The sequence below is a fragment of the Jaculus jaculus genome, chromosome 1 (assembly GCF_020740685.1).
Source record: "Jaculus jaculus isolate mJacJac1 chromosome 1, mJacJac1.mat.Y.cur, whole genome shotgun sequence".
Classification (NCBI taxonomy): Eukaryota; Metazoa; Chordata; class Mammalia; order Rodentia; family Dipodidae; genus Jaculus; species Jaculus jaculus.
Genome location: NC_059102.1, coordinates 274645373 through 274666659, shown reverse-complemented (window position 1 = coordinate 274666659; position 21287 = coordinate 274645373). Strand labels below are relative to the sequence as shown.

The window sequence follows — 21287 nt, the reverse complement described above, 5'->3', positions numbered from 1 at the left end:
CATGAATAAAGTACATCATTAGAGCCACTGGTGTCCTTTGTAAAGATATATAACAGGTTTATTGAAACAATGTATGTATTTTTTCTTTGTCTAGATTTTCTCAGCTAAAGGGCCTGAACTTATCCCATAATAAACTTGGATTGTTTCCTGTATTGCTATGTGAAATTTCTACTCTGACTGAGCTCAACCTTTCTTGTAATGGATTTCATGACCTGCCAAATGAGATTGGCAGTCTGTTAAAGTAAGTATATGACTTTACTGAGCTTCTCTTTTCCTTTGCAGAGGAACTTTTCTGGTGTTTGGAATGGAGATAGTACTCTGGGCTTTTGGAGTGAGATATACCATGTGACTTTTTGTTTTTGTTTTTCAAGGTAGGGTTTCAGGGTGGTCTTGAACTCACAGTGATCCTCCTACCTCTGCCTCCCAAGTGCTGGGGTGAAAGGCGTGCGCCACTGCTCCCAGCTATCGTGATTATTTATTTAGGACCATATTCAGCAGATGTTCTTTTTATTATTTTGTTTTAATTAATTAATTAATTTAGTTTTGAGGTACGGTCTTTCTGTAGCCCAGGCTGACCAGAATTCACTATGTAGTCTCAAGCTGGCCTTGAACTCTCAGTGATAATCCTACCTCAGCCTCCCAAGTGCTGGGATTTGTATCACTATGCTTGGCTTTTTAATTTAATTTTATTGTATATTTGCATGTTTTGTAGAGGAAGGTGCACGAGGGTCTCTTACCATTGTAGATAAATCCAGCTTTATGTGGGTGGCTGTGGAATTGAGCACAAGTCAGCAGACTTTGCAAACAAGTAAGCACCTTTAACCACTGAGCCATGTCCCAGCTCCCAGACGAGGTTCATGCTGCCTTCAGCAGTGACCCAGTCCTCTCATTCTAACAGTGTCTGAGGCCATCCTTGGAAGCTGTATCTGAATCATCTGCTATGCCTCAGCAGGTGGAGAATTTGGGAAGTTTTTGCCACCTTTTTTTTTTTTTTTTTTGAGGTAGGGTTTCACTCTAGTTCAGGCTGATCTGGAATTCACTGTGTAGTCTCAGGGTGACCTCAAACTCACGGTGATTCTCCTACCTCTGCCTCCTGAGTGTTGGGACTAAAGGTGTGCACTACCACACCTGGCCTTTTTTTTTTTTTTTGAGGTAGGGTTTCACTCTAGTTCAGGCTGATCTGGAATTCACTGTGTAGTCTCAGGGTGACCTCAAACTCACGGTGATTCTCCTACCTCTGCCTCCTGAGTGTTGGGACTAAAGGTGTGCACTACCACACCTGGCCTTTTTTTTTTATTTTTTTTTTATAATGTGCATGAGAGAGTGAGTGAGAGCAAGAGTGTGAGAGAGAAAATTGGCACACCAGGGCCTCCAGCCACTGCAATGAAACTCCAGACATGTGCATCCCCTTGTATGCATGTGCGACCTTTTGCACTTGCATCACTGCATCTGTCTTATGTGGGACCTGGAGAGTCGAACATGAGTCCTTAGGCTTTTTAGGCAAGTACCTTAACCACTAAGCCAATTCTCCAGCCCAGTTTTTGCTACTTTTTGATTGATGATAAATTCATGACAAAATTCAAAATCCCTGTCTTTAGTTTTATCCGTTTTGCATAAAACCTTCCATAAAATAGGCTTTGTTTTTTTCTTCTTCCCATAGTCTTCAAACTCTCTGTCTTGATGGCAACTTCCTGACTGCTTTACCTGAAGAATTGGGAAATCTGCAACAGCTTTCCTCCCTGGGAATTTCCTTCAATAATTTTAGTGAAATTCCTGCAGTTTATGAGAAACTGACAATGGTAGATAAAGTGGTTATGGCAGGAAATCACCTGGAAGTCCTGAGCTTGGGGGTGCTGACCAGGATGAGCCATATCAAGCATGTGGACTTAAGGTGAGTTGTTCTCCCAGAACTGCTTATAGCTGTACTCTGCTGGACCTTGATGTCTTTTCTTTATAAAGACCTCTTTGAAATTTAGGATTTTAGAATGTGTAAAATTAGATGTTTTCAGATTATTAGTAGTAAAACCTCTAGTTACCCAGCAACAGAGAAGTTAGGATCAAATAGGTTTACCATGAGATAGAGATCTTAGACAAAAGTAGTCTGTTGCTTCCAGCAACATTTAAAAAACTATTTATTTACTTCTTTGAAAGGGGGGGGGGAGGGGCACGCCAAGGCTTCTAACCATTGTAGATGAACTCCAGATGCATGTGCCAACTTTTGAATCTGGCTTACGTGGGTACTGAGGAATTTAATCTGGCTCCTTAGGCTTTCTAAGCAAGTACCTTAGCCACTAAGCCATCTCTCACATCTTAATATTGGATCTTGTTCATCTTTTTTTCTACTTGTCAATAGAAGGTAGAGGATAGTATTTCATTGTTTTTATTTATTTTTTTGGTTTTTCGAGGAAGGTTCTCACTCTGGCTCAGGCTGACCTGGAATTCACTATGTAGTCTCAGGGTGTCCTTAAACTCACAGCAATCCTCCTACCTCTGCCTCCTGAGTGCTGGGATTAAAGGCGTGCACTACCACGCCCAGCTTTTGTTTTTATTTTTTGAAGCAGGGTTTTGCTGTAGCCTAGTCTGACCTAGAACTCATTATGTAGTCCAGGCTGGCCTTGAACTCACCGTGATCCTCTTGCTTGAGTCTCCTGAGTGCTAGAATTAAAGGTGTGCATGAGCATTTGTTTCCTAATGAGTAAGGTTGAATATAAGGTTGAATATCTTTTTATATGCATATTATTAGTTTCTAGTTTTCTTTTTACTATTTTTCTATTGTCATTTTTCCCTTCTTATTTTTGTGTGCATGCTTTCATATATGTGAGTACGTGTGTATATAGGTTATGTGTGCACCTGGGGATAATCTTAGGTTTTATTCTTCAGGCAATGCCCACCTCTTTTAAGACAGAGTATCTCATTGCCCTGGAACCTGCCAAATAGGCTAGACTAGCTGGCCAGAAAGTCCTAAGGGTTTGCTTGTCTCTTACTTCCCCAGTGCTGGGATTACATATGGTTATCATCATACCCAGCAGTTTTTTTTTTTTTTTTTTTTTTTTTACTTGGGTTCTGAGTATTGAAGTCAGGTTTTCATGCTTGCAAGGCAAGCACTTTATTGACTGAACCATCTCCCCAGCCTGTCAGTGGATTTTTTTCTTTTCTCTTTTTAAACTTATTTATTTACTTAACATACTTATTTATTTATGAGAGAATGAGGCAGAGAGAGAGAGAGAGAAAATGGGTGCTCCGAGGCCCCTAGACACTGCAAATGAACTTCAGACATGTGCGCCACCTTGTGCCTCTGGCTTTACATGGGTACTGGGAAACACCTTAATCACCTAGTCTCTCCTACCCTTCTTCTTCTTTTTTTCTTTTTCTTTTATTTTTTAAAATTTATTTGCAAGCAGAGAGAAAGAGAGGCAAGAATGAGAATGGGCATTCTGGGGCCTCTGGTCACTGCAAATAAACTCTAGATATATGTGTCACTTTGTGCATCTGGCTTTACATGGATACTGGGGAATTGAACTCAGGTTCTTAGGCTTTGGAGCCCAATGCCTTAACCACTGAGCCATCTCTCCAGCTTTTCTTCTTCTTTTTTTTAAAAAAACAAACTTTTATTTGTTTTTTTTTTAATTATTATTATTATTTTAGTTTTTCGAGGTAGGGTCTCACTCTAACTGAGGCTGACCTGGAATTCACTATGTAGTCTCAGGGTGGCCTTAAACTCACGGCAATCCATCTACCTCTGCCTCCTGAGTACTGGGATTAAAGGCGTGTGCCACCATGCCCGGGGCTTATTTATTTATTTTTAAGCAGTGAGAGACAGACAAGGAGAGTAAGAGATAATGAGTGCACCAGTGCCTCCAGCAGCTGCGGTTGAACTCCAGGTGCATGTGTCACTTTGTGCATCTGGCTTTACCTGGATACTGGGGAATCAAACTCAGGTTGTTAGGCTTTATGGGCAAGTGTCTTTACCTCTGTTAAGTGTCTTAACTGCCAATTTTTCAGCTCCAAGAACTTTTAATAAGAATTTTGTTTTCTGGTCATAATCTTTTCTTAAAGGAAGGTGGCAAAAGACACTTGGTGTTGCTATTATTTATAGGAAACCATTAATAGTCCTTGTAAAGAATAGGAAGTCATAAACTTGTTATCATGACAAAAGGAGAACAGGCATGCATGCATTGTCATATATTTATATAGAAAAAACTAGAAGCTCTTCTGTAGTTTACCTTTGAACCATTCCATGTATATGCATGTTATTTTCCTCTCCTTAGTGTCATGTGAATGTTTGCTGTTAGAGGAAGGGAGGCTGTCCTCTTGTGACCACTTACCTTGTTCTTGACCCCAAAGCATATCTGTCTTCTTATCCTCCTTCCCTTCCTAATCTCGCTAGGTACTTGGATGTGCTTACTTGTTTGTCAGTATGGACCCTTCTTCCTTCTGTTCATTTTGCATATGAGTTTACCAGTGTGGATTGCTTAACTGGGCTGAATTTTGGTTTATTTTCTTTTTTTTTTTTAATTATTTTTATTTATTTATTTGAGAGAGAGAGAGATACAGAAATAGGCAGGTAGACAGAGAGAATGGGCACGCCAGGGCTTCCAGCCACTGCAAATGAACTCCAGATGCTTGCACCCCCTTGTGCATCTGGCTAACATGGGTCCTGGGGAGTCGAGCCTCGAACCAGGGTCCTTAGGCTTCACAGGCAAGTGCCTAACCACTAAGCCATCTCTCCAGCCCATTGGTTTATTTTCTTTCTAAATCACCTGTAGTTATTTCTGAGGCACTTTGCAACATGAACCAAGTAGTGGAATTCCTAAATTTGGTAGAGAAAAAGGGACCATATTTCTTTTATTTCTTTTGGTAAACAACCATAGTGGAATTTCTTAACTGTTTCCTTATTTCTGAATATTAAGGATGAACCACTTGAAAACCATGGTTATTGAAAATCTGGAGGGAAACAAACATATCACTCACATGGATTTGAGGGATAATCAGCTGGTTGACTTGGACCTCAGTTCTTTATGTAGCTTGGAGCAGCTGCATTGTGAGCGGAACCAGTTGAGGGAGCTGACACTCAGCGGCTTCGCCCTTCGAACTGTTTACGCCAATTCAAACAGTGAGTTCTTTATCCACTTCCTGGTTTTTCTCTTTCAGGCTAGACTGAGATTTCTAAGAACAATGGCATCTGTGGGTCTTCTCAGCCACTCTGCAGAATGGAGTTTTGTGGCTTTGCTGTTAGCACTGAAGTGGCTGAATATGCATGAAAAGGCATGGCAGGATACTATGAGATTCACTTAAGTAGAGGCATTTTGTAAAATCATAGGGGTTGGTTATGTGGATAAACATGATCACTCCAGAGTAATAGCATAAAGTAGGTGTTGGCAAACTACTGCCCAGAGGTAAAATCTGGCCTGCCATCTCTTTCTGTATAGCCTATAAGGAATTGTCTTTACATTGTTCTTTAAAATGGGAGAGTTAAAAAAATTAAAAGAACATTTTGTGATATGAAAATTGCATAAAATTCAAAATTTTAGTCATAACTAGAGGACAGTCATTAATAGGTTATATATTACTCTTTTCATGTTATAATGACATCATTGTAGTAGTAGAAAACTATTTGCAGTCCATGAAGCCTCAAAGAGTTCTGTTTAGGCTTTTACACAAAAAGCTTACTAGTCCCTGGTCCAGAAGCATATGCTGGCCTCGGTTATACTGTGAGAAGCTTCTTAACTCAATAGGGATTGGCTCTAGGACTGTTTTTTTTTTTTTTAATTTTTTTTTTTGTTGTTATTTTTATTTACTTATTTGAGAGCGACAGACAAAGGGGCGGGGGGGGGGGGGGGAGGGAGGGAATGGGCACGCCAGGGCCTCCAGCCACTGCAAACGAACTCCAGAGGCATGTGCCCCCTTGTGCATCTGGCTAATGTGGGTCCTGGGGAATCGAGCCTTGAACCGGGGTCCTTAGGCTTCACAGGCAAGCGCTTAACCGCTAAGCCATCTCTCCAGCCCTCTAGGACTGTTTTTAACGTTGATGGTCTTGTCATGTCATTGAAGCCATTCTTTTGTGTGCTTGAGACAGCTTCTCATGTTGTTGAGGTTATTCTCTATAGAGAGTCTTCTTTACTATGGAAGTTATATTTAGGGTTTCTGTGTTTATCTTGTTTATTTTGATTGATTGATTTGATGTTTAGAGTCAGGGTTTTACTATGTAGCTTAGGCTGACTGAACTTGTAGCATTCCTCTTACCTCAGCCCCCCCCAGTACTAAGATTACAGGTGTGTGCCATCATGTCCACCATTTTTTTATGCTTAAAGAAGGGGAGGGAAGGAAACAATGTTCAGTTTAAGTGCCAGGAAAAAAAAGGAAATTTTAAGTAAAACTATTTTATAGTCATCAAATTAAAAGAAAAAAATGGTGATTGTAACCAGAGACAAGAAATATCTTCTGGAGTTCTCACAGCTGGGAAGAGGCTTGACTGTAAAGCCACTCTAGAGGAAGGTGTTAGAAGTTCATGAGAACATGCTCTACTAGTTCTTTGTGTGGAATTTATCCCAGAGACTTATACACATGCATAAAGATATGTATACAAGAATGCTTGTCATGTTGCTGCCTTATAGTGAAAGAATAGGAAAAAGTAGAAAAAAAATAGGACTTACTAGGAAAATGGCTAAACTAATAATAGCATATTTATACAATAGAACATTGTACAACAATGGAAATGAATGTATGGGGCTGAAGAGATGGCTTAGCGGTTAAGGAGCTTGCCTGTGAAGCCTAAGAACCCAGGTTTAATTCCCCATGACCCACATAAGCCAGATGCACAAGGTGGCACATGCATCTAGAGTTCATTAGCAGTGGCTGGAGGCCCTAGCATGCCTATTGTCTGTATCTGCCTCCATCTTTCTCTTTCTGTTAAATAAATAAAATATTTTTTAAAAGAAAGAGAATAAATGTATGGAAGTTTTATATATTTGTATGGATAAATCTCAGAATACTTTAAAAAAAGTTTATTACTTTGTGAGCAGAGAAATAAGACAGACAGAGAGGGTAGGTGTTCCAGGGCCTGTGGCCACTATAAATGAACTCCAGATGCATGCACTACTTTGTGCATCTGGCTTTATGTGGATATTGGGGAATTGAACTTGAGTGATTACGTTCTGAAGGCAAGTACTTTAACCACTGAGCTATTTCTGCAGCCCTCAGAACATTTTTGTGGTGGTGGTTTTGTTTTTGGTGTTTTGAGATAAGGTTTCACTCTAGCTCAGGCTGACCTGGTGTTCACTGTGTAGTCTCAGGGTGGCCTCAAACTCATGGCAATCCTCCTACCTCTGCCTCCCGAATGCTGGGATTAAAGGTGTGTTCCACCATGCCCAGCACATTGTTTAAATTTATTATTATTAACAACATATTTTGTCAGAAAATTTTTGAACCAAAAATAAGGCATATAATAATATGCATATTATGATAGTTATACCAAAATTTAAAACACAGAAGAAATGGGATTTTCTTAGCTGTAAGTATGCAATAACAGTGTTAATAATCTATGGAAATGAACACATTTATGATGGCATGAAAGTGAAATATGTAAGATAGAATAATGGGTGAAAGGGTGCTCATGATTTTATATTCTTTTGCTTTCTGTATCTGTAAAATGTATTATTTTGATAAAAGAAATTTAATGACTTCTATTTTTCATCGTCCTTTTTTCTCTCTCTTTCTCCCTCCCTCCCTCCTTTCCTTCCCTTTCTTTCCCTTCCTTCCCTTTCCCTCCCTCCCTCCCTCCCTCCCTCCCTCCCTCCCTCCCTCCCTCCTTCTTTCCTTCCTTCCCTCCTTCCTTCCTTTCTCTTGCTTTTCTAGGTAGGGTTTCACTCTAGTCCAGGCTGACCTAGAATTCACTATGTGGTCTCAGGGTGGCCTCAAACTCACTGTGATCCTCCTACCTCTGCCTCCCAAGTGCTGGGATTAAAGGCGTGCACCACCATGCCTGGCAGTGGCAGTGGCTACTGCAGTTGCTGCTGCTGCTGCTATTTCTGTTTTATCTTCTTCTTCTTTTTTGAGATAGGGTTTCATTCTAGCCCAGGCTAACCTGGAATCTATTATGTAGTTTCAAACTGGCCTCAAACTCACAGTGATCCTCCTACCTCTGCCGAATGGTGGGATTAAAGGCATGTGCTTCCATACCAAGCTTCATTGCCTTCCATCATGTTATAGAAACTTCAGTTGTGGCCTAATTTCTTAGGTAAGAAGAGGGTAAAAACTCTTTAAGTGTTAAGGGTGGCAGCACATACCTGTAATCCAAGTACTTGGGAAATTGGGGCAGGATGGAGAGTTCCAGGCCAGCTGGGCTATGTAGTAAAATCCTATCTTATCCTACCTTCCTCACTAAAAATAAATAAATAGGGCTGGAGAGATGGCTTAGCAGTTAAGTGCTTGCCTGTGAAATCTAAGGACCGCGGTTCGAGGCTCCATTCCCCAGTACCCACATAAGCCAGATGCATATGGTTGCACATGCATCTGGAGTTCGTTTGCAGTGGCTGGAGGCCCTGATGTGCCCATTCTCTCTCTCTCTGCCTCTTTCTCTCTCTATCTGTTGCTCTCAAATAAATAAGTAAAAATAATCAAAAACAATAAATAAATAAAACCCAAAACAACAACAAAACTATTAAGTTGACTACTAAATTGATCTGTGACATGGTGGCAGGTTCTTGCTCAGGAAAGGTTCCTTACCAGGCTCTTCTGTATCCATAATATGTCTATAGAGTCTGAAAGCTTGGCCAAACTAGAAAAGATCCTGGTGACTGAGCTTCCATTACAGCAGTGCTCTCAGCAGGACTTGGTGGAAGTTAGCCACTCTGCTTGCAGATCCTGAAGTTATATAATATGGACAAGTTCACACAAACAATTCCAGTTTTGGTACCTCAAAGTAAAGAACCCAGCTTCACATAAGAAGGAACCTAAATGACCAGTTAACACAGAAAAAGGAGGCATGCAGCTGTACTGATAATCAAGGACATGCAAACTGAGCCCACATGTACAGCTACTGGAATAATTTGATGACAGACTGAAGAAAACACTGGAATTTAAATTAGTAAAACAATTTTGGAAAATGTTCAGCAGTATTTGCTAAAGTGTACCCAGCATTTCCTCTCCTAGGTTATATTGAACATAAATCCCATATTAGTTCTCAAAGATCTAGATAAAATATCCATAGAAGCACTGGCCTAGGAAGTTAGGATTCTTCAGCCTTTGGCAGCAGCCTAGGTGTTAACTGCTCCTAAGCTGGAGGTGTCCAAGACCTGTGGTCTAAAGACTTGACTGCTCTATGGAATTCTCCATTACCAGTGCTGCAGTTTCTCTTTACCTCTTGAGTTTTATCCTTCAGTTTCAGCTGTAGCCCTCTACCTACTCTTGCCTTCTCTGTACTTCTGTGAGCAATCTTGTTTCTGCCTTGGCTCCTCTTTCAAACCATTCAGCTGCTTCTTGTTACTACGGTCACTGTCACAGTTCAACAGACAGTTCCTGCTGCTTCCATCTTGTGATTCTGCTTTTGCAGCTGTCATTATAACCATCACCTCTGGCACTGTTGGCAGCTCTGCTTGTCAGCCACTGAGCTCTGCCTCTTCTTCAGCTCTCAAGCAGCCGGCTACTTTGCCACCTTTGCAGCTTAGCATACTCCACTGTCACTCACTGCTACTGTTCCTCCTCCTTTGTGTACTGGCTTAGCATGCTCCATGAAATGTGAATCACTTGAAAGAAGCCTTTTACTGGGCCTTAGGTTGCAACCAGAGGAGTTAAAACAAGACAGTCCCAACTAGATCACTAAGTGAACCAAACAGCTTGTTTACATAGCCAGAAAAGGGATGTTAAACCAGTTACTGCAAACGTTTCATGCAGGTCATGGCTTCAGTCACAGCATTGACACTTTTGTAGCAGTTACTTTTCCAGTCCAGGGTAAGTGCTCCTCTTCTGGCCTAGATACCAGTGGTTGCAGAGTTCTCTGTAGTTTACCAAGGCTTGTGACAGCAAAAAGTCCTGTGTAAACTGTTTGAAACAGTACTAACTGAGGGTGCAGCTTCAGGAGCTGGAGCAAACAGCTGCAATAGTTGTGTGTTTCTCTCAAGGCATCCATGGAGTGTTCAAAATAGCTGGTCTGGCTATTCGACTTCAGGCAGCTAGGAGAAGCAAGGTTGGGAGTCTAGCAGCTGCAGTTAATGTGTCAGTTGTACCGTCTTACGAAGTCTTTGCATATTTACAGGAAAGTGAACATTAGAGGTAGTTAAAATAAGTACCATCAGTTTAACATGTGCTGAGTTTCCCAGGATGGGGTGGGGTCCCCCTGCTCTGTCTCATATTCTTGTGAAAGAATGAATGATCTATAACCATAGGTATGAATGCCAAAAGCATAATATGGAGGGAATGAGGCCAGATAAAAATTTGTACAGGAGATGGAAGAAGAAGATCAGGAGTTCAAAGTCATCTTTAGCCAGCCTGGGCTACCTAAGACTGTCTCCAAAAAAGACAAAAACAGTTCAAACAAACCTTATACATGGTAGTAAGGCACAATCTTGCAGTCTTTTATCTCAGTGCTTGAGAAGCTGAGGCAGAAGATTGAATTCAAGATCTCTTTATTTTTTGTTTATTTTTATTTACTTATTTGAGAGTGACAGACAGAGAAAGAGGCAGAGAGAGAGAATGGGTGTTCCAGGGTCTCCAGCCACTGCAAAGGAACTCCAGATGCATGCATCACCTTGTGCATCTGGCTCACATGGCTCCTGGGGAATCAAGCTTCGAACCGGGGTCCTTAGGCTTCACAGGCAAGTGCTTAACCACTAAGCCATCTCTCCAGCCCCACCCCCTTTTTTTTGAGGCAAGGTCTTTCTCTAGTACAGGCTGACCTGGAATTTACTATGTAGTCTCAGGGTGGCCTTGAACTCACTGCAGTCCTGCCGATTGCTGGGATTGTGTGCCACCACACCTGGCTAAACTAGGATAGATATATATATGTATATATACACATACACACACATACATACATATATATGAGATACACACACACACACACACACATTGTACATTTACTTATATAAACAACAAATGTTGTCTGTGGTATTTGGAGTCAGGATAATGAATGATGCCCTTGAAGGATAGTAACTAGAAAAGGAAATGAGGTAATACTTTGAAGAGCTAGTGTAACACTTTTTCTGTTCATGATTGGAGTATTGGTTCCATTTGTGAAAATTCCCTTTGTAGTATTTCTGTATTTGTGTAACACTTCAGTTAAAGATTATTATCAGCAAAAACCCATGTATTGGGCTGGAGAGATGACTTCGCGGTTAAGCGCTTGCCTGTGAAGCCTAAGGACCCCGGTTGAAGGCTCGATTCCCCAGGACCCACATTAGCCAGATGCACAAGGGGGCACATGCATCTGGAGTTCGTTTGCAGTAGCTGGAGGCCCTGGCCCGCACACTATCCTCTCTCTCTCAGCCTCTTTCTCTCTCTGTCTGTCGCTTTCAAATAAATAAATAAAACTAAACAACAACAAAAAATTCAAAAAAAATTAAAATAAAAAACCCAGGTATTAATGTTTTAAATTAGAAAGCTAAGTAGTTACTGTTAACATTTCACAACTGCCAAATGTAATGTAAATGCAGTGCAATGTACAGATCCTGCAGTTTTCCTAGACAGACTAGAATCAGGCAGGCATCAGGGTGAGCTGCCAATAGCTTTTATCTCTAGTCATCTCAGCAGAGGGACATGCATGTTTCTTTGGTAATTTCATGAGGCTGCTTTCATCTAGCTCACTTGTGTTTGCTTTCATGAACTTCAGAAAACATCACTAACATCTGTTTATTTTTTATAGAGCTGACAGCAGTGAATGTCTACCCAGTGCCCAATCTACTCAATTCCCTGGAACTGTCCCGGTGAGTATGTCAATGAGAGTGGTGCTTGTTTGAGACTTAGTTAAGACAATATGTAGATTATGGGAGCTTTTGAGGCATAAGAAATTCAAGTATATTGAAATTGGGTAACTTGGAAAAGTAAAAGGATGAGTTGCAAGAATAAGTCCAATGGTCCTAAAATACAGCCAAAGGAAGGGCCCTCTCTGGAAAGGAAGGGTTCCTATGAATTGCTCTTTATCAATTTTTTTATGTGTAACATAGTTCTTTGTAGCTCAGGCTGGTTTCAAAATCCTTATATTGCTGAAGATGACCTTGGATCCTCTTGCCTCTATCCCCTAAATTGCTGGGATTACAAATACATGCTGAGTTGCTCCTTCTTAAACACTGGATTCAAGAGGAGATAGAACAAAGACACTTAGTAGTTCTGTGGTGAGCATTTTCTTTTTGTCTACTGGAATTAGATATTTCCTGATTTTTAGACAGGGACTTTAAATTTAACACTATATGTATGTGTTGGTTTTTTGAGGTAGGATTTTGTTCTAGCCCAGGATGACCTAGAATTTACTATGTAGACTCAGGATAGCCTTGAACTCATAGCACTTCTACCTCTGCCTCTCAAGTGCTGGGATTAAAGGCTTGTGCTACCACATCTGGCTTAATACTATTTTTAAAATAGTCTTATGACTTGTGTTAACCTAATTTTTGGAGAGATACTGTATTTTTATTTTACTTGTATTTAAGAATAAATATAAGGGAGAGCTATTGTATTTTGTTCATTAATTTTTAAAAAAAAATAAAAATTTTATTTATTTATTTGAGAGAGAGAGGATGGTCATACCAGGGCCTCTAGCCACTGCAAACGAATTCCAAATACATGCACTCCCTTGTACATCTGGCTTAAGTGGGTCCTGGAGAATCGACCCGGGGTCCTTAGGTTTCACAGACAAATGCCTTAACTGCTAATCCATCTTTCCAGCCCCTTGCTCATTAATTTTTAATACTGTGTTCAACCTTCAAGATTCAATAGATGAGTTTTATTTTGTAATTTTTATTCAATTATTTTCACATTTGGCTTTAATTAGGTACTGGGGAATTGAACCTGTGCCATCAGGCTTTGCAAACAAGCACCTTTAACCACTAAGCAATCTCTCTAGCCCCAATATCTATCTATATAGAAGTTGGGTACAGCAGGGTCTCTTGCTGCTGTAAATGAGCACCATACACATGCACTTTATTTCATTAACTGTGTTCTTCATTGCTAGTAATTCTGACTGGTTTTTCTTTATTATTTCTATTTCCTTATTTATGTCTTGTATTGCCTTCTTTATTTCATTAAATTGGTGTCCTGCGTCTTCTTTGATCCCTTTGATTTCCTCTTTGATTCTTTTGATTTGTTCTTTGACCTCTTTGAAACATATTTACAATCATTCTTTTGAACTCTTTCTCAGGCATTTGCTCTAACTTGTTCTCACTGGAGGACATTTCTGATGCATTAATACTTTTAGGTGGATTTATATCGTCTTGCTTTTTAGTGTTTCTTGTGTTATAATGTATATATTTTTGATTAAGTTAAAGCTTGGATTTTCTAGCTAGCTGGGTATTCTTAGCTGTATCAATTGATTTGATGTTATATATTTTCAGGGTAGGAGCTTAAGGTGTTAGATGTGGCTCTTAAGACTCTCAGTATCTACAAAGGTGTTCCTAGGGGTTGAGTTTCCCTGCTATGGGAGTATTCAAGCAGGCTGAGTGGAATAAAATACAGGTAGATTCTAAAATTTAACTAAACACTGTACACATTCAATCAAAAACAGCCCCAAGTATGTATGCAAGAGTAGTTATTATAACGACCAGATCCTCTACCAACAAAGAGGTTAAGATTTCTGGTCTGTTGAGGGATCCAAGTCAGCTTGTGACCAAGTGAAACCCTTCCCTGGTGCAATCCCAGTTACCTTGGATGATTTTGGTCTCAGTCAAGTTGCTGCCTGGGTCTTTGGGCTGCTGTTCTGATTTCTGGAGCTGGGCACTGGCTTTTCCTGCGGGGCAAACTGAGCCTGGCAAGTGTGGCCCTGCAGATCAGCACCCCTGCTGCTGGAACTGCTGCTGCTAAAGCTGCCGCTGCTGGGTCTGTAGTTGCTGCTGCTGAAGCTGCTGCTGGGCCCACCGCTGCTGTTGCCTCTGCTGCTGCTGCTGGGTCCACTGCTGCTGCCACGGGATCTGCCGCTGCTGCCGCTACTGGATCTGCTACTGCTGGGGCCGCTGTTATCAGTGCCGGAGCCACTGATGTTGCTGCCGAACTCTGCTCCTGCTTGGGTCCTGCTGTCGGCTCAAGTTGGTGTGGCTGGGTCCGGGGACCGCTGTTCTGTTCGCTGGAGCTGGGCTCAGGTGGTGGGGGAGGGGAGGGAGCCGCAGCTGCTCTGGATCTCTCGCTGTTCCACGTGTTCTTCTACCTCGTGGTCTGCTCCTCTGTTGCTCACTGCCGCACTCCCTTCACGTTTCTTGAGTTGCGGAGAGCACTGGTGTGAGTGGAAAATCCCTGCACCTGGCTTTTCCTGCAGCTGGAGCCGAGCCTGGCTGCTCTCTGTTGCGCTGCTGCTGCCGCAGTTGGCGGAGCTGCCGGGGCCACTTTTGCCGGCCTGTGCGGGCTCTGGATGCTCTGGATCTCTTCTACTTCTCTGCTGCTGCTTCAATTTCCTATACACCTCACTTTTTAGTAAAAGTGTGTATTTTTCTGAGTTTTTTTGTTCTTTTTCCCCCCTAGGCTGCTTTGGCGTGGTACCTACACCTCCATCTTAACCGAAAGTCCAGACACATGCACTTTAAAAAAATTTTTTTTGTTTTTCTGAGGTAGGGTCTTGTTCTAGCTCAGGCTGACCTGGAATTCACTATATAGTCTCAGGGTGGCCTTGAACTCATGGCAATCCACCTGTCTCTGACACATGTACTTTTTGTGTCTGGCTTTATGTGTGTTCTGGGAAATTGAACCCAGGCTGGAAGCTCTGCAAGCAAGTGCCTTTAGCTGCTAATTCATCTCCCTAGCTCCCAATGGATGAGTTTTATAGTGTAGTAGAGGGGGTAGGTACAAGTCAGTATCCTAAGTAGAGCATCTGAAGCAGGTTGAAGGAAGTGGACTGGGTCTATATTGGTCAGGGTTGTTGTAAAGATTGAGATAAGTCGGGCATGGTGGTGCATGCCTTTAATCCCAGCATTTGGGAGGCAGAGGTGATTTCTTCCCATTCATTTCTGTCATCTATATCTTCCCAGCAAAATTCCAGTGTGTCCTTCACAAACATTTTATGTTTTACATTGAGCTTGGTCACTATGAAGAAAGCACAGCTAGGTGGACACAACTACAGACCCTCCATTTCCAGCCTTATCTCACACTCATTGTTCATTTGTCAGCTCTTTGTAGTTCCTGGCACTTGTTCCAAATAGCTGTTTCCCTCAGGTCCATCATCTTTCCATGTGAGGCTTAGATCCCTACTGGATTGAGAAAGTAGAGGTTGGTGATTTCCATTGGCTTCCTATCACCTTGCTTGGATCTATGTAGACTTCTATCCATTCTTAGTTTCTTTCCTCCATTCAAGACCAGTCAGTCTAGCTGCCTTTGACCTGATGGCTGTCACTGCCCTAGATTTGTGTTATGAGTTATCCTCCCCTTCGTTTTTCATGTGTGTTTAATGTCTTCCATATGTATGTGCATGTATGCCACTGTGCACATACTGGGATTGGAGGACAGCCTAAAATGTCAGTCCCCGTCTTACACCTTGTTTGAGGCATCTGTCTCTCTCTTGTTTGTCACTGCATACTCCAGGCTAGCTTCTTGATTCTTTTTTCCACGTTCTCTCATGCTACCACAGGTGTATTGGGATTATAGATGCTAGCACTATGCATCAACTTTAGGTGAATTCTAGAGATCTGAACTTGGATTTTCAGGCATGCACAGCAAGCACTTTACCCACTGAGCCATCTAGCCTTCCCCTACCCTTTTTGGAGGAGTCTGTGTATGTACTTGTATTAGTCTTGTCTTAATAAACAAAAAGTTGCTTTCTCTCATAGCCCCTATGGCTACTGTGTAATCACTGTCATCCTCCTTTTGTTCAGATTTCTTATTAGCATTTATTGGCTCAGTTTCCTTGGTTTCTGTTTCTTTGTCCCACCTAAGTTCTAAGTTCTAAGGAACTTTTCTGTGTTGATCCTTGCTTTCTTTTCTTCAAACATAATTCATATATTTCCTTGGCTGGATAATAATAATCTGATATTTTCCATTTGTGTATATATATATATATATATATATATATATAAATTAAAAAAAATATATATATAAATAAAATATATGTAGAGTGTGTGTGTATGTGTGTATACTTGTATGTGTGTGGGCATATGTGTGTGTGCATGCACATGGAGGCCAGAAGACAACTTCAGTATCATCATCTGGTCTGCTATCCACCTCTTTTGTTGTTGTTGTTTGTTTGTTTTTTTCAAGGTAAGGTCTCACTCTAGCCCAGGCTAACCTGGATTTCACTGTGTAGTCTCAGGGTGGCCTTGAACTCACAGCAGTCCTCCTACCTCAGTCTCCTGAGTGTTATGATTAAAGGTGTGTGCCACCATGCCCGGCTTGTCCACCTCTTTTTGAGACAGGGTCTCATCGGCCTGGAGTTCAGTAAGTAGGCTAGAATGGCTAGTTGTGAGCTTCAGAGATCTGCCTGTCTCTGCTTCCCAGCACTGGGCTTGCAGGTACATGCCACCACATCTGGCATCCATCCTTGTGAATTCAAACTCAGATTGTCATGCTAATAAAGCAAACACTATGAACTAAGCTATCTTCTCAGCTCACAACCTAATTTTTAATACTATTTTATTATTGCTTCTATTTCTTTTGCCTACTTCTTCTTCAGCTAGCCCTTTAAAGGTTAATATTTTCATAGTTCTGTCTGTGGTACACTGTACCTGTTACTGGGTATCATTCTGTTTATGCCAATAATTTCAGCCATGCTGAAGTTTTGGTATCACTCAGATTTCTAGCCTTAGGCCCTCTTCTGTCAGTCTGAGTGCTTTTTTACAGTAGATACTTTTATGTGCACAACTCCAAGCACCTCAAATATATGCAAAAGTAAACACCTCTACTCCATCTTGTCTGTCTTTTGTTTGTTTAAAGTTTTAGCATTATCCTCTCCCAGGTCATCTAAGCCAGAAGCCTGAAAGTAATTATTTATTTTTTTCCTCTGCTCTCTTTCCCACATCCAATACATCACCAAACAATTTTACTTTTTGCAAAATTTTATTAAAGGGGAGGGTGAGAGAGAGAGAGAATGGGCACACCAGGGCCTCTAGCCACTGCAAACAGACTCCAGACATATGCATTACCATGTGCATCTGGTTTACATGGGTACTGGGGAATCGAAACTAGGGCCTTAGGCTTTGCAGCCAAGTACTTAACCACTAAACCATCTCTCCAGCCACATTTTACTTATTGTCTCCTGGAATTGGGGCTGGGAGATGACTGTCAGTAAAGTGCTTGTTACACAAGCATAAGGACTTGAGTTCAGATTCCTGGCACCCACATAAAATGCTGGGCATGGTGGCTACAATTTCAGAGCCTGAGTGGTAGAGACAGGAGGATCCCTAGGCAGTATTGGCTAGCTAGTCTAGCTGAATGAGTGAACTCTGAATTCAGTTAGAAACCTTGTCTCAAAAAATAAGATGTTAGGGAGGAGGTGGCAATTACAAAATAAGATGGGGAAAGAGCAATTGAGGAGGACACCCTGACCTCTGACTTCCACATGGATGCACATAAAAACACATATGAACACATACACATGCAAAATAGTTGGAATTCTTTTCCTCTCCTTCAACTACATTACTGCTCAGGCTTAAATCTTTTTCTTTTTTTTTTTTTGGTCTGGAATTCTTATTCTTCTCTGTATCAACAGGATCATTTTAACCAGGTTCCATGTATCACAGTGATCCATTTAAAGGACAAAACTGACATTGTGTCCTTGCTGCTTATTAACTCTTCCATGAAACTCTGTACCTATAAGTCAGAACCTTCCAGATAGGCCTTAGATTTCTCACTTTAGTCTCAGCCTAGCTTTCTCACTTTGTCTCCCATCCCTCACTGGTGCTCTAGCATTACCAAACTGCTTATTATTATTCCTCTCATATTTCATACCACTTGTTCCCTTATCCCTGTGCTCTGACTTATGTTGGCTCTGACACCCCTTGCTTAGAATGTCCTCATCATGTAAGGTCACAGTACAGTAGTCTTCAGACTCTATAACCCAGATGTTATGTTTCTTAGCAAACTTGCCTTGGTCTATTTCAGGCAAAGGGTTCCCATCATTAAGATGTCACAGCAGTGTCTGTGTTTCTTTTATCCAGTGCTTCCTAGACACCTTGAAGCCTAGAGAAGCCAGAACACATCTGATAGCAAAAGTCCATTTTTTTTTTGGGTGGGAAAAAAAGGGGTTTATTTTGGCTTACAGGCTTGAAGGGAAGCTCCATGATGGCAGGGGGAAACAATGGCATGAGCAGAGGGTGGACATCACCCCCTCGCCAACATAAGGTAGACAGGAGAGTGTGCCAAACACTGGCAAGGGGAAACTGGCTATAACACCCATAAGCTCACCCACCAACAATACACCACTTCCAGGAGGCTTTAATTTCCAGTTGCCATCAGCTGGGAATCTAGCATTCAGAACATCTAAGTTTATGGGGGACACCTGAATCAAACCACCCCATAGGCTTATTTGTGGAGCCCACTGGTCATTGTCAGATGTCTTCTTTGGTCACTTCCATTTTTAAAAAAATTTTTTTAAAATTTTTATTAGCATTTTCCATGATTATAAAAAAATCCCATGGTAATTTCCTCCCCCCACCCCCACTTTCCCCTTTGAAATTCTATTCTCCATCATATTACCTCCCCATCACAATCATTGTACTTACATATATACAATATCAACCAAAAGTCTATTTTTTTAAAGTTTTTAAAATTTTATTTATTTATTTGAGAGAGAGAAAGAGGGGGCGGGGAGAGAGAGAGAGAGAGAATGGGCACACCAGGGCCTTCAGCCACTGTAAATGAACTCCAGACGCATGCACCCCTTTGTGCATCTGGCTTATGTGGGTTCTGGAGAATCAAACTGGCATCCTTTGGCTTTGCAGGCAAATGCCTTAACTGCTAAGCCATCTCTCCAGCCCCAAAAGTCCATTTATTAAGTGTCTTCCATTACACTACTAAGTTCTGCTGATACAGTGCATGTTTTTAGTACCTTGAAACTTTTCCCCTAATTATCTTTTGTCCATGACTTCATTTTTATTCACACTGCTTATATTCCTCAGAATTTTCTTCTCCATCATTACCTATAGCACTCTTATCCTTTTGCGAGGGTTTGTTTTCAATGCCTCTTTGATCAGCTCTTTCCTCATCTCTCCCTTCTCCTATCTCAGTACATTCCACTGCTTTCTTACTGTTTGAAAGTCCCCTTACTTGCTTTGAACATGCAGCATAATCCATACATATTACTGTACATATTTGAGTACTTGTCTTTCTCTACCCCTGTACTTTAACAGCATTTCTAAGTGCTTTTCTAAGTGTATTGCATTTCAGGCAATACACCAGGAAGTGTCTTGGAGGTGGTTTCCCTGTTCTAAAGGGCTCACGGGTTGCTTCATACACTCTTTGCAGTCTAGTCAAATGAGTTCCACTTATGTATTATTCAGATTTTCAAAGCTATGACAAAATATCCGAGATAAAAAACTTAAAGTTTAATTTTTTGTCTTTCTGGCACAGAGATTTCATTTCATAGTTACTTAGTCCCATCATTTGGGCCCGTGTTGAGGTACAACATGATAGCAGCTCATGGTGGAGGATGCTGCTAACATTATGGCAACTGGAAAGCAGAGAGAGAGAGGAAGAAGTCAGAGTCCCAATATCTTCTTCATGTTCTCTCCTCCTTCCTTCTTTTGAGACAGGCCAGTGGTTTTTTTTTTTTTTTTTTTTTAATGTGAGAGAGGGTGAGAGTGAGAGACAGAGTGTGAGAGAATTGGCATGCCAGGGCCTCTAGCCACTGCAGTTGAACTCCAGACATGTGTGCCATCTTGTGCGCATGTGCAACCTGGTACTTGTGTCATCTTATGTGTCTGGCTTACCTGGGACCTGGAGTCAAACATGAGTCCTTAGGGTTCTCAGGCAGGTGCCTTAACCACTAAGCCATCTCTCCAGCTCCCTTCCTTCTTTCTTCTTGTTTTCTCTTTCTTCTGTTTTTCTTCTCTTGGTTTTTCTTTTTAACGTTTTCTGTGGCTTTTTTTTTTTTTTTTTGGTTGTTGTTGTTTGTTTGTTTTTGAGACAATCTTCCCATTTAGTCCAGACTGGCCTTAAATTTGGGTTTCTCATGCCTATCTCTGGCTAGGATTACAGATGTGAGCCACCATCTCTGGCTTGGTTTCAAACTTTTAACATTATTTAACTTTCGGGGAACACTTAAGATCCAAACCATAATAAGTGTTCATCTTAAATGATGATTCTTACTTCTTTTCTTCAGAAACCTGCTAGAGTGTGTCCCTGACTGGGCCTGTGAAGCAAAGAAGCTAGAAGTACTAGATATGAGCTATAATCTTCTCACAGAGGTTCCTGTGAGGTATGTGTAAATGAATATATATGAGATACATGTGGGTATATATTAATATGTATGTATTTTCCTAGATTTGGGTTGCCTTTCATTCCTTCAGTGATCACCTTTTAAAATGTCTTTATGGTGGTGCTATCGTCCTCATTTTAGGAATGAATAAAGAAAGATTAGGTAACGTGTCCAAGGTAGCACTTAATCAGGAGGTGATGGGAGTTAGCATTTGAATATGGACATTCTTACTGTGGAGGCTTTACACTTTTTTAAATTTTTATTTATTTACTTGAGATAGAGAATGAAGCAGAGGGGGAGAGAGAAAGAATGGTCATGCCAGTGTTTCCAGCTACTGTAAACAAACTCCAGAGGCATGCATCTAGCTTACGTGGGTCCTGGGGAATCAAACCGAGGTCCTTTGGTTTTGCAGGCAAGTGCCTTAGCCACTAAGCCATCTCTCCAGCCTGAGGCATTAGTCTTTATCATAACACTAAATATGTAGTTGTAGCATTCAGAAACTTGAATAATTAGAGAGTGCTTCCCAACAAAATGGCATTTGAATTGATCTTTAGCACTCTTCATGTAGAGAAGGAAAAAAAAGTGGTGCTTGGGTATTATGTATTCAAAAACACAGATGTAAATTGTGTGCTTCTTGAGTTTTTTTTTTTTAATTTTTCTTTTTTTTTTTTTTAATTTTTTTTTTTTAATTTATTTACTTGAGAGCGACAGACACAGAGAGAAAGACAGATAGAGGGAGAGAGAGAATGGGCGC

The 21287-nt window shown here is 41.1% G+C and overlaps 1 protein-coding gene across 1 annotated transcript in view; it reads left to right on the top strand.

The window, feature by feature from the left end:
* The window catches only part of Phlpp2 (PH domain and leucine rich repeat protein phosphatase 2), a 109581-nt gene that overhangs the window by 66600 nt on the left and 21694 nt on the right, over positions 1–21287 (top strand). Inside the window, exons 7-11 of the mRNA XM_045151569.1 lie at positions 95–241; positions 1661–1891; positions 4911–5113; positions 11858–11918; positions 20438–20533. Coding sequence (XP_045007504.1) covers positions 95–241; positions 1661–1891; positions 4911–5113; positions 11858–11918; positions 20438–20533 — 738 coding nt within the window. The remainder of the gene's footprint in view (positions 1–94; positions 242–1660; positions 1892–4910; positions 5114–11857; positions 11919–20437; positions 20534–21287) is intronic.